The 18,725-nt window shown below is 25.8% G+C and overlaps 1 protein-coding gene across 4 annotated transcripts in view; it reads right to left on the reverse strand.

Moving 5' to 3' along the window:
• LOC112604183 (monocarboxylate transporter 2) overlaps positions 1-18,725 on the reverse strand; it is a 310,370-nt gene that overhangs the window by 10,027 nt on the left and 281,618 nt on the right. For all 4 annotated transcript variants that reach the window (XM_025353101.1, XM_025353097.1, XM_025353100.1 and 1 more), the window contains 2 exons: positions 14,763-14,948; positions 476-623 (listed from right to left, as the gene is read on the reverse strand). In XM_025353101.1, coding sequence (XP_025208886.1) covers positions 476-623; positions 14,763-14,948 — 334 coding nt within the window. The remainder of the gene's footprint in view (positions 1-475; positions 624-14,762; positions 14,949-18,725) is intronic.

The following is an 18,725-nucleotide window of genomic DNA, read 5'->3' on the forward strand; positions in this document are numbered from 1 at the left end:
TGTTATATAACTATTATGATCATAAATGTTTAAAACACATAAAATCGTAATATATTTTAATAGCTTAAAACAAATATTGAATGTTTTACAGTAGACATTTTACGATTTAAAATTAATTTCTAAAAAATATACAGTTTCATCATGGAAAAATGTCCATACATTTTCTTAAAATTTATTTTCTGATCAGCATTATATCATAATCAAACTCCATATTATCATTACGTTAAAAATAAATAACAATAGTTTTATAAAAAAAAAATCTACTAACAACATTTAATTAACAAACTTGTCTTTTATGTATTTTTATATAAAAAATTGCTAAATAATGGTCACCACGTATGGCAATTATTTATGTCTCCCAGTGCCCATTATTTATAAATTAGCGGTCTTGTATGCCTCTGTCAAATTCGTGTATACACTATCGTTATTGGAATGTGGCAGGTACTAATATCATACCACAAAAATTATCACATACCTTATGGCTCCTTTGATGAAGCTTGACATGACAGCTATGCCCATCCCGCTGCCGGACACGATGAATATCTCGACGAACTCGCGTTTTCGCTTAAAATATTGCGCCACCATCAGCGTAGAACAATCCCTGGTCATGCCTACTCCGATTCCTGAAACAGACGTTTAGACAAGTTTTTTAAAATATTGTATTTTAACCACTGGATGGATTATAGGTAATCAAAATGTATGTGATATAAGCAAGACGTTGTAGTTTAATACATGATTAAAATTTGTAATTATTTACACAGTATTTCAATTTAATATTTATTTTTTTTTAAATAAGTTTGATGGTAAACAATTAATCCCGATAGCAGATAACATTTTTAACCTTTAAGTTGTTTTAAAATTATTTATTTGGATAATTTATTTTAATTATTATTAATTAATAATTTTTTATTGTTGATCTTCGTCTTTCATAATATTATTATATTGCATATCTAACATTTTATCGTTTCAAGTTGATTTGTATATATGCACAGGACGATTCATATCTTATCATATTTTGTTAAATACTTTTATTGTTTTTAGTCAAAATAAAACAAAGTTTTCAAACATTAATATTTTCTTTAGTTATAATTTTTAAGCTATTTACTTTCGTGTATGACAACCAAAATATTTAATTTCATATTTTGAAGTAAAATATTTTTCAGAACATTTTGATACATACAATTTTAAATTAGGACAAGTAGTTTATGAGTTGTAAGTATTTAAAGTTTAGGAGAAGTATGTGGATAATCCGAAAAATTTTGGTCTACTACTTCGCTTACCAAAACTTTAAAAACTCATAACTCATAACTCATGAACTACTTGTCAGGATTTCGATTTTAATACATCTAAAAACTTGTGTATCGACAAATATTTTGCTTTAGAACATAAAATCAAAAATGTATGTTGTCATTCGAAAAAGTTAAAAATATATACATATAACGACAAAAATCATTAAAAAAATATTGTTTTACTTGACTGGAAGCTATGCAATGATTTTTTTTTTTTAACATTTATATATTTTGAAATAATAAGTGTTGTTAGATAAAACAATTACTCATAAATATGTAATAGATGAACGAACACAGTAAAAAAAAATTTTGTTTTTTCACTGTTGAGTTAAATGCATTTATTACTCTGTTAAAACGCAGCACCAAAAATACAAACGGCGAGAAAACCTATAATAAGCGAGTGAAAGGAGAAATATATAATAAATAAATAAATAATAGATTGACAGCATGTAAAAAAGACCACGTACGTCATATGCACAGACTTACTCAGCCGTACTTTACGGCGCTGCCGAAACGTGTTCCCGATGAGCTTCGTCGGTTTTTGAACGTCTGTTATTATTTACTACGTGCGTAAGTCGTCCCGTGGCACATTAAAATTTCCCGTTTGTGCCTACATCGGCTTAATAACGATGTCTCCTAAAAGGATTTTCGGTCTTTCACATCCACGGCACGTGCGTATATCATTATATCGTATTAGACACCGTCACTGCAGACGATTCGTACGCAGTTATTTATAGGTGACGATAAAACGAACACATGTAAGAATAAAATTAATGATATTGCGTAAAAGCTAAAAACTGCAGAGAACGAGAATATTGACAATATTTCTGACTAGAACTTTACGAATAATATCATTGTTTTTCACAAATGCGCTACAATACAAAGAGAACAAAGAGTTATTTCAAATTCTTAACTTAAATTTCTTCCAAGGAAAACAGTTTTTCTTACTCGGGTACTAAAATAACGTTACATTAGTACCTACGTACAAATAATTTACTTTGAAGTTATGAAATTATTTTAGAGGTAGATAATCAACTCGTAAACATTCACAACCATAGATTTGAAGTTCTTAACTTAAATCTATGGTGACGAATATCTATCTACCAATAACTAAAATTACGGTATCAATTTTAAATTTTCTTAATCTTTCTTTTGTAGTACCATACTAGAGTAATGCATTTATTGATCACTTTGATTCTGTAAATATTTACAAGCAAAATTTTATGGGACGCATTTGTATAGGAAAAGTCATTCGTAAAATCATCATCGTTAAATAATTTTTATTATATATTAATTTATGATGCATGTGATATATTTGGTGCAAAATAAACAAAAAAAAAAAAAATTTTTTTTTGATCGATACATCAAAAACATTGGAAACTATAATAAAACACAAAAAGATGTCATTCAACATACATAATAGCACGCTGGTAATATAAGTATATCTTTTTTTTACCACTTTAAAAGGTACACAGAAATATATAAAGGAGGATATAATATTATTATTAAAAATAAAAATGAACGTTTTATGTAATTGGACACTTAAAAAAAAAATAATCATAAAATGGATACACAACTCTACGCTGTTATAATATAGTATACTCGTACATCGTGAAACCATTAAATTTATTTAAATTTACGAACGTTTTAAAACACGGGGATCCATAAAAATGGAGGCAAAAAAACCTACGTATCATCCCCTTTGCGTGGTTATGCAAGCCCAACGTAACCGTAAACAAAATATTACGACGTCCATGATGTAAAATATAAATCAGCCTCTCCGTACGAGATTATTATAAAACGACGCTATCGTAAAAATTTCGAGGGTCCACTGCAAACATATGACATTGTTGAATTGTTTCAGAACTTTATAAAAGGGTGTTGATAAATATTAACCACCGGTAGTACCATTTTTGTGTAAATTCAACTTTTATTTTCACTTTTAAGGACATTATGTTCTTTAAAGTCCAATAATAATTAAAAAAAAAAAAAAAAAAACATTTAGCTATTTATATACCCAAAACACGCATAAAAATAAATATGAAAATTATTTTAGAACTGAAGTACTAAATGGTTGGTTGAGTAGCACAAATCATGAATCTGATAAATTGATGGAGATAAAATAATATTATTTATTTATTAAAATAAAATTATTATTAATACCTAGTCAAAAACTTCAAAATTAAATTAAAAGAAATAATACATCAATATGTTAATTATATACATTAAAGTAATCCATTTAAGTGTTTAAGTTTCATTAATTTAAATCTTGTTATTTTTTTACAATGACACCCCTAACTTAAATTTAAATAATTTAGACGGAAGAGTATTATAAATAACATTAAAACTAACAAAAATATATTGGTGTTACACATAACGATGCGACATACTACACACACATTATTGAGAACAACGAATTCGAATATATATATTGCATTTTAAACAAATTAGTTAATTTATTAGTAATAACTAATAAGTACTTAAAGTAGAGTGCTATATTTTTGAGTATTATCCCCTAAAACTAAAATACACAAATTTAAATATTGTACTTTAAGTAATTATTACTAATCAATAACTATTTTAAAATTTTATTTTTGTTTTTTAAAGTACTCCAAAATATATTTAATAATAAATAGAGCGTAGACACTTAAATTTATCAACTTTTACAATATAATATTATACGGTATACTTGATGTGCTGTTTGAATTTAAATGAAGCAATAGATATGATCAACTATAGACTGTAGCTATGTGCTTGTTAACTACTATTAATTTAAATATTAATATTCATATTAATTGAAAATTGTACGCAATTACCAATATGGCAGTATGCAATTTACGTTATTAAACTTTTTTTATGATTTATTAAATATTTTTATAATTATAGTCTTTAAGTAAAAATTCTATAGCGCGTACTATATAGGTACAGAGTGCATTATAATGATGATTTAAACATATTAATTTGGCATAGCTACATTGAATTTAATTAATATAATACTTAATCATAAATACCAATGTACTGTGAACTGTTTTCGTACTAATACCGAGAAACTCATCAGAATATTATATACAGTGTTAAAAATTAAGAAATGCAAAGAGTTACCGGATCGATAACTTATTATCATACTTCATACGACTATCCAGTTCATACGTGTACGTTGTTTTTGATATTATTAAATATTATAATTGAATCGTTTTCTAAATTACATACTAAGAATCAAAACCGACGTTAGTAATTCTTTTTTTTATACAACTAATATGCTATAAGTATATTTTTTATCACATTTAAAATCTATATAAAACAAATTTAACATACGTTATCAATATTCTTAATTAGCTTTCTCTATAGTTTTAAATTTGTATTAAAATTAAACTGTTAAACTATAACGTAAATCTAAACAACATTTTTAAATTTACTAAACACACAAATGTAAATCAAATACATCTATATTGGTACAGGAAACATGAGTAATTAAAATTGAGTGTAATGCCAAACTATATATATTGAAAATGATGTAAATACCTATCTTTATTATATACATCTATACATATGCATTTTATTTTCTAGTAATTAAACTTAGATAATGTTTGGATAATGATGTAGGTATAGTATATTACTTTTACTTGATAACAGAATAATTGACTTGTATACATTATGTTGTAGAGAACACAAAACTTTTGTTGGCTGGATATAGCATGAGATCAAAAATTTTACCATTGAACTATACCATGCTTCGTAACAGTAGTCACAACCATGGTTGGCAAAAGTTCAAACTTAAACTTTTTTCGTCGTTAGAGAAGTTTTTGATAAGTCAATTAAAACAGAATTTATATGCATGGTATTATTATATTTTTCACCAGAGTTCATAAACACTTTACCACTCTTCAGTACTTTTCACAGGAATTTAAATGGCTAAACGTAATAATTCTGGTTTAATTTCACTAGGTATATTATTATGCATTTTTACGTTGTTATTGAAAAAAAAAAAAGAGAGAAAAGAAAGGTACTTTTAATAGTAAGTTCAAAATTTTAAAACTTTTTCTGTAAAAAACCAAAAATGTATTAGTAAAAACAATAGCTAATATTTATTTATTTCTCATAATAGACTATCTTTGCTAGCTATAATACTTTCATTTAATAATATATTGTGTTTAATTTTTATGTATGGACAAATTAACAGGATTTTTTTAAATATTCAATAAAAAGGTTATAATATGTCAGTGTAAAATGCATTACCTATATATTAGGTACATCATAATAAAATGGATTATTTTTATACAATTCAAATTGCATGTTTCAGACGAAAATATTATGTTATGTGTATTTGTAATAAAGAAAAAATCTTATTTGAAATTTGCGAGGAGAACTCTTTTTCTCATACTCTGTTATGGATGTTTTTATGTAGAAATAATATTAATAATCAAATAATCACAACGGTTTCCTTTCAGCACATATTTTATTATTATTGGTTTTACCATAACGCCATCACTGGAACCAGTATTATAATATTATAGTATTAGGTGTTCCGCAATGTGAGTAATAATTCAAAAAGTAGAATGTCTCGATTTAAAAAACATAAATTATTTATGACATTCTATTTCGAGACATCGTGTCTGATGAGAATTTGACTATTATATAATTTTCAGTCCACAATATAATGATATATTATGCGCGGGCTCGTGCAGGATTAACGATGTAATAATATTATTATATACTATGGTATCTAATTAATAATTTTATAGTCTCTCGAAAACAAATTTTATTTTTTTAAATTAAATACAGCGCACAAGGACATATAATGTGTATACTATAAACAACAGCATTTAATCATGCTGGAACTAAGAGTTTTTTTTTTTTTTTTTTAATATAACATTTGAACAAAATTCAACACCCATATGACCTAAATTCGAAGTTTTTCGTCCAAACTTGGCCCGTCCCTTTAAACTACATTCAAAAAATACTTTTATTACTAATTATTCGTTTCGGGTGGTTCGTTTTCATTGGTGAATTCTATTTAAATTCGTTATTTAATCTATTGTCCGCGGCATAACTGGAAGTCAGAAACTACTGTTATAATTTTTGTAAGGCCATTCATTTTATTTTAAATAGTCTCTTATTAAATAATAATAATTGCATATCGTTTAGAGTTCGAGAATTTAAAATATTTTATTATCTTGAAGATTTACTTACTAAAGAATGCGTTAATGGGGATTTGATAAATCAACAACAGCGCAATGCTTTGGTATATGATATTAAACGAATTGGATTTAATAATATTGTTAATTTTTTTTTCACTGTGAGAATATGGTAAGCTTTTTTAAATACGTATCAGTACAAACTTTGAGATATATATATATATATATATATATATATTAGTTTTATAATATTATTTACGCTATCATTTCAAGTATTTATCAAGTTATGGTAGGTCATAATTTATTTTCAAAAACTGGAAATGTAGATTTATATTTAGGTAAAAAGCGTTTAAAGTTGAAATAAAAAAATGTAAATTTAAATAGAATTACTTTATTGTACACCTGAACTCTCGAAAGTCTTTTAAAAAAGATCTTAATCGCAAAGTAATTCTGTTTAAGATTTATTATTTGAATTTTTTTTCTTTTTGAACATACACTGCAAATATTATTGTACATTTTTTGTTATAATTCACGTGAATAATGACTGCTCATACTATATTTTTTTTAAGTATACATTTATAAATATTGTTTATCTTTTATTTTTATTTCTTATAATATCAGTTCTATGGTTTTAGGTGAATTAAAAATAGACAATTAACAAAATACCTCTGAAATTAGGGCATGTAAAACCCATCTTTTTTTTTATAAATTGAACCGTTATATTATTTGTATAAAGTTTACCAGATTTAATATTGTATATCTGAGTGATAATATATGTTATATAAATAATAAATAGTAATTAAAATAAAGCAGATGGTGTAAATACCTATAGATCCTTATTTAAATTCAACAATTAATATTTATCCTCCAAGGAATTATTGTTTTATTTTTAGTTTTATCTAATTATTTTAGGTGAAATTTTTCTCCTACGAAATATATTATGTAAATTAAATTTTGGATAATTTGTTTTATTAATATATTGTATTATATATATCACATTAAAAATAAAATATATATAATAAAATATTAAATTGTTCTGTTTAGTGTTTAATGTGCATATATATCTTTATGTAGTACAGAAGTATTAGCATTGAAATTGTATTCTGGTTTTAAAAAATAAATTAATTACAATAATATATTTATAAGTTTTAAAAAAGAATAAACCATTAAATAAATTCTAAAACATATATTTATTTTTAGGTTTCTAAAGTAAGATCTTTAAATAGTTTTAAAGATGATTTTAGTTGAACCGTAGTGCAGAAAACAAGTTGATTGCACAATATATTAATAATTTCGCTATCTAAAAGAAAAGTTTCCTTACATAGTTTTTATATATCATCAAATTATTTTGATTTTTTTTTTTTTTTTATTTATCCCAAATTATAAATAAACAATTTAAAAATAACACTTACAGTCTATATAATCCACCTAAAAGATTTTAATGTTATTTTCGTTTCCTAAAAAATATTGAAAGTTGAAATCATTGATTTCATTTTTATAAATATGTTTTGAATGTGCTAATTTATATAGAACGTATACATACGTTATTAATAATTTATAAATCAATACAAAATATTAAAATCCAGTTAACATGACTGAAAGAGGTAATTTGCTTTAAGTCTTAACAGATATAAACATAAACGTTTTATTATAGAATAACGGTGAGCCATAAAAATTCTCAATAGACATTTAATAATTTTGTTTCAGCACAAGACTTTGTTTTGCAAATCGATTACGTGAACAAAATAATATAATTTTTTTATTACGTTAAGTCCGCAATGGATATAATCGATACTAAAATTCAAAACTGACTATAATAAGTAACTTTAAAAAAAAAAATCTATATTTTCTCATCACAATGAGTTCTATTTCTATGAGCAATTTATTTTTATTTGTCCAGTTAATGTGCAGTCATTTGATTTAAGTGTCACAACTTCTTTACATATAAGAGTAAAATTTTTGGCTTGACAATTATTGTATAAAAAGTACTTGAGACAACTTAAAAGGGAATTACTTTTAAATGAGATATATTTCTGATGTTTTGAATAAAAAACCGGAATTGAATTCATCAGAGTCGTCACAACAACAGTTAGTACCTACTCAGAAAACTCAATTGTTCTATGCTCGTTATTTCCCGGCACTTTTGAATCTGTTTTTTTCCTTAGTTGAAAAGTTTAAAAATTTCTGATTCGGGCAATTTAATAATAACCGGAAAAATTGGTCTGTCACTGGGGTTTGAGATGAAAAATAACTAGAGTCAATTAAGTCATTTAAAACGTATACAGTTTGACAGAAAGAATGTCACAACTTGTATAATATAACTCTGCGTTCTAAGTACCAATAATAAATATGGGGTTATCCATTTAACTGACTACTTCAATTTCTTAAATAAGTTGTTATGACTTTAAACAATATATTTTCTTATAGTTAGAATATTGGTATAATATGTATTTATTTAAATTCAAATCATAGCGATAAAACTTTTAATGCATAAAAAATAAATAAATTGTTTCATATTTTGGATAGAAGTATGAAATGGGAAGATCTAGATCGAAACATCAGTGCCTACTTTCTACTAATTTCTCATATTTTAATTCTGCCTTTTGATTGTTTTGGTAACCTACGTTTTTTATTCATTCAACCTGCAGTTACCACTCTACCATTAAGTCCGTTGCATTAGTACATTCAACCACTATCATATTACTCTGCACCGCATGATGGAAATCATTCCTCACGTGTTATTAATGATCTGTTATGACTTACGTGTTAACAACAATCATTTATTACTGTGATTAAAGATATATACATGTATATACTATATATATATAATTACATTAGTATTATTAATTTATTATTCAGTTATCGATCGATTTTATCAGATAATATATTAAACGTTATTTAATAGTATATCGTGTACTGTTTGTTATTATAAAACACAGTTAAAGTAAACATGTCCATCATACGCATAAGAATTTAACAATATAATATAAATAATACATTAATACTTACTATATCTTTAACTTCCGCATAATATAAATAACTAATTAATAAAATATTTTATTCTAAGTTAGAAACAAAATGGACATATTATAAGTGATACGTCTTAAGTAAATCATTTGCATTTAATTCACTCGGTTAATAATATTAAATCATATTGTAGATTAGTATTACATCATAATATAAGAAGTAGCATCATAGTAGACAACGAGACAACGATCAACTAACTATACAAATAATTTCGTTTCATTATATTTAAATAAAATACTATTTTTTTTTTTTTTAATTGAAATTTAATATTATACGTAGATACATAAATTGGTCGAAATTCTTTCTTTTTTATTTTGTCATAATAAACTTAAAATCAACTAATTACAGACTACGCATAAAATATGGTGTGATGTCCGGGGTACCTGATCAATCTAACAAACATCCAAATACAGTATAAAAATAAATATTAGATCATTTCAAATTTGTCTTCTGTCAGACATATGGTATGAATTGGAAAATATATGGAGATTATAGTTGCGAAATGAGACGGTAGTTTTAAAGTAATTTATATTAACTTATAGTTATTGACGTCGTATTATTAACCATCACTAACTCGTTAAATGATGTTTGATTTTATAATTTATAGTTTTATTTTTATTATTTCTATGGTGACATTTTCTATTTTTTCAATATATCCACCTTTCTAAGAACTCCCGTCTCACCAGTCTTTTCATTTTTGTTCACTGGCCATTTCTACTATACTAAATACGGCTGTATGTAAACTGTAGCAAAATTTACATTTTTCAAAAAGTCGATATGTAAACTACGGAAAAAAAAAAATTAAGATTATATAATCTGCCACAAAACTGATAAGATACATCATACAAACTGTGGCAATTTAATTAGATACCTATTGTATTATTATTTATTTATTTATTTTTTTTTTTTTATTATACGATTTTTAAAAATAATTTTTAATATAATAATAATATTTTTTAATTTTAAAAATGGTTTTTTATTATACAATCATACGATCTAATTGTTAATAATAATATATTTTTCAATTTTAAAAATTGTTTTTCTTTATTTTTACGCCTAATACTCTAAAAGATACTAATAGCTGTCATAACACGTAATACGTATTATACCTAATTAAACAATAAACGTGTAAAAGTATATAGAATAAATTGCCACAGTTTGTATGATGTATCTTATCGGTTTTGTCGCAGATTGTACAATCTTAATTATTTTTTTGCTGCAGTTTACCATCTCCCCTAAATACACGCAGTACCTATAGACATTAAAATCATATTATATGTCAATTTTTATTGACTTAATGACTCGTCTATAATAGTATAATATAATTTAGTATTAAATGGATATATATTTCTTCTGTGGTAAGAACTCATGGTTCTTGAGTTTTCTTGATCAAAATATAAAATTTATAATTTATTGCACTCGTTGATTTTTCGTAAATCTAGTAAATCAACTAAAAGTCTTCAAAAAAAAAAAATATATATATGTTATTTTACATAATGTTGCCAAGTGTCTTTTCGTAAAACAACCAATTAATTATTTATTTAAAAAAGTTATTTGTCCAGCTCCTATTTTTGTGTATATAGTACAGACATGCACAACACAATGCAGTTAAGTACAAAAGTAATATAATATATCATGCGTACGAGTTTAAAATGTACACTACAATTTGATTTAGTGCAAACAAATATCAAAATGATAAATGCATGCGTTTTACAATATTTATTAATCATGAAAAGTGAGGAATTTCGAAAAAGAAGAAGCCTTGGGATTCACTTACTTATTTTTCTTTACTCGTAAAATGTAGATTAATTTAAATTAATATATAGTGACATAAAAATAAACAACAGTGACACAAAATCTTTTAGATGAATAATATTATGATGCGATCAAATCACAATTATTGATGATGGTTAATAATATAATATACCTACATATAATAATTTATAGAGTATTATTTATTACTGTAACATATTGGTATAGCCTTTTCGTTTTTACATTCATAAACTGCCGTAGTGCACATAATTTATTTGAAAATAATAAATACATGACTTTTACGAAGTGTAATATGAATATAACGTATATAGTAAATACTTTTTAGACAACACATAATTCTTATTTCTAATGATTTATTGTTATACTTGGTTAAGAAATGTGCTTAATTTTACTATTTTGTTGTTATATATACTTACTTATTATAATCAATGATAACTAATATATAAGAATTATATTATTAAGCTTAGTTATTTCAATTTTTTACTACATAAACATTATCCTAATACTAATAAAATATAATATTGATAGGTATTAAATAACATAATATTTTAGGTTTGAAGTAAATATGACAATATACGGAGAGAGAAAATTACTGGTTATTAAGTTATTCCTACTATTCAAATATTTTTTTCAATAATAATCTTATGGGAAGGTAAATTTCACATATACTTTTTTGTCAGTTAGTGAGCAATAGTTTCGTACTTTTTAAAGGTAAAAGTGGGCAGTCGTGCAGCACCAAAGATGAAGAATGATTACTGAATTCGGAAGATTTTATGTCTCATGTGACATAAAAATGTAGGTTGACGGTGACAAAAACAAGCTATATAATACAGATGCGCATGCATTAATGGTTGTAAGTGTTCACGGTTAGATAAAGAGAAATTGACAAAGTGCCTACCTCCAATACAGTCATATAGAATATTATGTGTCCATTATAACTTACGGCGAGTATCTATTGTTGTGCAGCGCACGTGTAGTATACATTTCCATTAATATATTACTACGATCATTATTATTAAAATATACCTCGTGAGACATACAATTGTTATTCAAACACATTTGTCCAGACCACGAAATCAGTACGGGACGAGTGGGAGAGGAGAAGAGGAAACGAAAATACAATTATTAAAAAAAAACGAATGGCATTAAAAATCTGTTCGGCTCTTCTTTTATACAGAATGATTCACTATGCCTGCACATGCATATTATATACCCTTTTCATCATTTTAACAACGCATTTATTTGGATTATAACATTTGAAATATTTAACTATAATCAAGTGTCTAAATATTTAGATTTTTTTAAATCATTCAAAAAGTGTGCTGTGGTTGTTCATATAGTTTATTTACAAACACATTGTATTTAAATAAAAACTAACCTTTGTTTAAAGTAAACCTAAGGTTATTTTAGCAAATAATGTTTTTCAAAATTTTAATGTACCTACTTAATCAAAAGTCTAACAAGTATTTTTTTAAATCAGGTATTAAATTATATATATCTATCAAGATAATATGTAGTAGGTACTAAATAATATTATGAATTATAAAGCAAATAAAATATTTAATCTAATAGATAGTTATATACTTGGACAGTTTTTAAAAATTATAAAATACTAATAGAAGACTAACATCTAACTTATTATATTTTTTAAATTATTAAAGCCAGTGAATTTTTAAATTATTATTAGTATACGCAACGTTAAAAACTATGTTATTATTATTATTAAATAGCTTTTAGTCCGTAACTATAACATCTCGTCAATTATGCAATTATACTAGATAGGCAATTAAGATAAACATAGAAGAAAAAATGCACGAAAATAATATATACAACATTAAATTACAAAACCAGCTTCCAATATTAGGTTAATTATTTTTTTAATGACCATTTCAAATTAAATATTGAGCATAGAAGGGGGATTAGAGGAATAACATTTAAAACTTAGAAACTAATAATTTCAAGTTCAAGATAGATACTCGTACATTAAAATGTTCAAAAAAAAAGTCATCAACTTAATCCACTTAAAGGAAAAATAGCATTTATTTTTTGAAAAAAAAATTGAGTTGTTACCTACTTTATAATATGGAGTCATATGTTGTCTCATTGCATTATTTAAACAGTTTACTAATATAAGCATTTGTAAATGCTTATATGATCGTGATCGTGCATAGTTAATCATCCTGTATAAACGTGCGCCGAGCGAAAGCTATGATGCGTACCTATATCACGTCACGGTGTAGCGAATAACATGTGAGACATATAACATACCTAATAATAAATAATATTTCGTCATCAATTGTGCTTGGATGACTGAAACTATAAATAATAATAATAATAATAATAATAAAAATTCTCGACGCAGCGACGACCAAACGTACATATTTTTTGGCTCCAACTTTTGTCGAATTTTCGCGTTTAATCATTAATGCGTTATATTGTTGAAGCACGCGCATACACGCGATATAGTATAATAGTAATAGTAATAATATGTATCATCACTGGCGACATTTTATCGCGGTCGAGTGAGTGTTTCGGGGGAAAAAAAAAACTTACAGCATCGTATCGTAATGATAATATCATAGGGTGAGCAATTGCATTTCGGTCACGTCTCTGCGACGCCATCGCAGAGCGTAGTCCGCGTACGCCAGTCGCGTGACTAAACGGGTGAATTTTGATACTTGGATTGTTTTCCGTTTTTTTGTTTCTTCTATTCAATGTCCACCACCGTGGTCGGTTATGATAATGTCGACAGTAAATTATTACGATAAACCGGTGTGGCGAACGTTCTACTTAAACGGGAATCCTTTTCCTTGTCGCATTTCTATTTTTACGACAAAGGAATCCTTAATCCTTTTGTAGTTTCACAAAAAATAAATATCATACATAAACGCACTTGTGAGTATATAGTATACCACTCATATTTTATAACGTAGTGTAACCACAATTGCACATAAACAATTTTTGCCTTTATGAACTATATTTCACACGAATTTACATCAATTGTTTTAATATTATATAAATAACGAAATCATTAAATAATCATGAACACGAAATTTAATTCTTTCCTCGAAACGTTAATTTATTCACTAAATTTGTTATTTTTGGATATTTTTTATTTGTCTAGGGACTAAATTCGCTTTTATATTCATATTTAATAGAAAAACAGTACTGCACAAAATACTACTGCTCCATTTATTTTTGACATATAACATGACCGTTTTTAATGATAAAACTTTTTGAAATTCACTTTCTCAAGTAGGTGAACCGAGTCCCCCCGGCTTATTGTGACTTACTCTCTAAATAAAACTCACCGTAATTGATTTAAGAATAGTTTGACTCATCACAAGAAACACACTAAAATCTCGTTTATGTTTTAGTTCTCGCCTGGTGAACTATATATTAACCTTCCATTTTATCACCAACAGAAAATCGCTCGCGTCTTTTTGTCTGCATTTTACGGTGTATATAAATCAATGACTTACAAAATAAATATATGATACAATCTAATTAATATAATATCATTGTTGTATGCGCTTACCGATGACAGTACCGTAGCTGAAGAACAGTTGATGGAACTGCGTGGCAAAACTGGTGAAGAGACATCCAAGCGCGGTGATCAGGCCGCCCATGACGGCCGTCAATCTTGTGGATTTCCGCCGGCAAAACGCTATCGTCACCGGTGACAGCAAAAGCGCCACTCCCGTGGACATTGCTCCCAGCCATCCTGCGCACATAAACACATACGTTAACTTACGCATAATATACAAACACCTCGTTATTATAATCGCCAGGATATTTACATATTTTTAAATATATTATTATTATCAACGGTATGAGCGTAGGCAAGCAGATACGACATTATTATACAGAGCGGTACAGCTGACTGTTGCTTTGCACTTATTTTCCAATTCAATGTTTGAATTTTTTTTTTTTTTTTAAACATCCGTGCAAATTTTACTCTTAATACAATTAAGTCTAAATAGTTCCAAATAGATACTATGTTTTTGTATAAATACATTGGTATATTTTTTTTCTATTACTTATAGTGGTTTTCTTTTTTAAAGATTACTCATTTTTATAATTTTTTGATCAGAAGTAAAATATTTTCATTAAATTTCAATGTAGCGGACATACCAAATATTGATTTACCTTAAAGTTCATATTGACACACTATTGTTTGTAAAGTTTAGAGTTTGGGTTCAAAAACAACACATAATGTTCTTGGAAAATCATCACTCTGTATTAAAGGAAAGTATATGGTGGACAAACTAGGTAGGTAAGTTCATAATAATAGTACGTACGCCGAGCCAACACCGGTAATCGCTTCGCAAGGATATGTCCGAGGAGACTGTTTCGATTCGTAACTGCTGTTACATTATAATATATTATCATAAAATGCATACATAAATCATTATTCTCGGAGATTAATCCGCGCAATTTTATTGATCTATAAATCGATAAACTTATAAATCTTAAATCCTATACTTTTGTAACATGGTTAAAGTGACCTAATTCAAAGAAAGACACCTATTCCTTTTTTAAGTTTACCGTAGCTAGAAGGTTTAAGTACTATAAACTATTAAATTAAGTTTTTAACAACAAGAAGTTACGTTGATTTATAATTCTGAGATTATTAACAAATGGTATGTTTGAGCTTACAATGTTTACAGTAATTTTTGAACTATTATCTGATGTGTCTGATTTTTATAATTTATAATTATTTTAGCAAGTTCAAAAAATCTTAGGTATGTATCAAATATAACTACTTGTGTATTTCAGTTAGTTCTACATAGTGTGATGATTATGTGTGGGGTATAATAAATACTTAAATCGAAATTTATGGGTACATCGCAATTATGACAATAATACAATCCATAAAAATTCGTCCTAATGTCAATAATAATTAATAATACACGGTTAGCGAGTTAGGTTTATGACGACTTTGGTTACATTTAATACAAATATTTCAATTATCAGTACCCACCGAGGTGTTGTCTGTGATTTTCATACCGGCATTTCATTATATGAACTACCGTGATGTCTGGTTACATTCTTTTAAAATATTACACTCGTCGCCATAAACATTCATATATCAATAACTATTGCAACTATAATAAATACCTGCCGATAGGGTGCTTTCGGTAATATTAATATTAAGTCTCCGCTATGAGTGAAGATATCAAAAAGTAACTTAATAGTTAATACATTATATTATACAGTGACGGAAAATTAAATCATAGAATTCGAAATTCATATAAATAAGATACATGATAAAATTAAGTACTTACTTATATCTCAAAGATTATAACTATTGTAACTTTATAATTTTTTTTAAATTTTAAGAAAAAAAAATACTGTTGTTTATAGTTTCATTAAATATCTAATTCTTATCAAAGCTCAATTTCTCCATTTTTTTTTTTTTAATTCCTAAAATTACATCTCTAAAGGTAGTGTATACATCTTTGCACTATACCACCTGCGTTCAGAATTTTAGGAGCACTTAAACTAATCGACAAAAACCCCCAGACTGTCGTAGAATACAAACTGCGATATACTTAAGTTAAACAAACACTATTTTACAACAGTAAATTAAATTGATTACTTGAAATCAATAATAGGTATATTATAATTTATTATATTAAAGTTATAGAGTTATGAATCATAACATTTTGATTTTATAAATTAACTGGCTACACCTAATTATTTTTAACTATTATTAAATTAACTAATTTTCTTGTTGTTTTGAGGTTTGATAAATTAAATACCCGTGGATTTACTCTTTTTTAAGTTCCGTTAAATATAAGCTATACTCAATTTTTGAAACAGTTATTTGGATTGTTCTTTGTTATTCATAAAAAAGCAGGGCTCAATTATAATAAATATTTAAACAATAAAAATCTTATATAAACAAAATAATATTTGTTTTTCATAGCATACGCCAAATAATCTTTAAGTGAACATTTCTTTAAATATAAAAATTGAAAATTTGTTTCGAAGTGCTTATTTTAGTGTTAAGTATTACCTATGTATCAAATTTCATAATCACTGAATTGGTTATAAACCGCTTACACATATACTCGAACATTGATTTTATAATTTATTAGGAATAGATAATTTTTGTAATTATTAAAATCGTAACTTGATATTATAATACAATTTGAATACGATAAACGATATTGTAATTTATTTTTAAACACTGTTTTATTTAAAGAAAAATATTAACGTCCAAGATGTAAACCTAATTATAGTTTATTATCATTACCTAATTTTAAATCATAAAATTACACTCGATAAATTATATATTAATATTAAATTATGTACCTAAATACCTTTGTAAATATTTTATGATGGATTTTTTTTTATTAATGATGCACGTTAATACTAATTATAGATAACATAAAAATAAATTAACTTTTAATCACGACTGACTTCCTATAATAATATATAATAAAATTGGATTACAATTTAATGTACCATGTAATGGTCGTTAAATGCACAAACATTAAATCTAAAATTACACATTTTAATATTCTCTTAAACACTTATAAAAAAAACGTAGGTTTATCGAGAGAATCCGAAAATATCGACTATCAAATCGTAAAATAGTGGGCGTAATAATATATTATAGTTTCACACGTCATATACCTACGTTACGAAAACATAAAATTTTTACCTAAATAACCGTTCTATAATAATATTATGTCAAGCTTGAAATCAGGATGATACGCCTTAAATTCTTAAGTGTTATTATCGATTTTTTTTTTTGGCACCGTTTTTGATATTGACATTTAGTAATTTCTATAACAATCCGAGAATAATGATGTCGTCAAGCCTGATATTAGTACAATAATTTTATGCAATTTATAATTGTCAGAAATGAAGTAGATTCTGTTTTAAATACTAGCAGCATATTTAGAAGAAAAAAATGTAAGTTAATCAAGCCAATTTGTATTACTATACTCTTATATTATATTATATAAAATATATAACGAACTGAAGCTTGAAAACAAATTGTTCTGAAACACAAACAATTATGACCAGGATAATAATATGACGGTCGCTATTTAATGTTAAATTGTTAACATTTTGTCGAAACTTCTAGTTGACCCAAAATTTATTGTGTGCGAAATTTCATTTAAAATTTTAAACGTTGATTTATATTAGGAATAACCAATTTACATAGGTACCTATAGATAAACTGTTAAAGGTCTGACATTTTTTCGTCAAATAAGTACGTATTCTGAAGTAACGTTAATTTCAAGTATTTTGCATTAATTATTTGAATAATTTTTCATTCTGTAGTTAAATACATTATAACAAAACCTTTTTAATGAAATATTTTAAGTACAAAGATATTATAATATCTAAGCCACATGAGCACAGATTAACAGAGAGATATCTTGGTTTACAATGAAAATATTTTCTATTCAGGATTTTTGGGGTAAAAAAAAAAAAGGATTAAAATTTTCAAAACCATTGTAAAGTAAGTTAGGTAATAAAT

This window comes from Melanaphis sacchari, unplaced genomic scaffold (genome assembly GCF_002803265.2).
Source record: "Melanaphis sacchari strain LSU unplaced genomic scaffold, SCAv2.0 Contig11_pilon_pilon, whole genome shotgun sequence".
Lineage (NCBI taxonomy): Eukaryota > Metazoa > Arthropoda > Insecta > Hemiptera > Aphididae > Melanaphis > Melanaphis sacchari.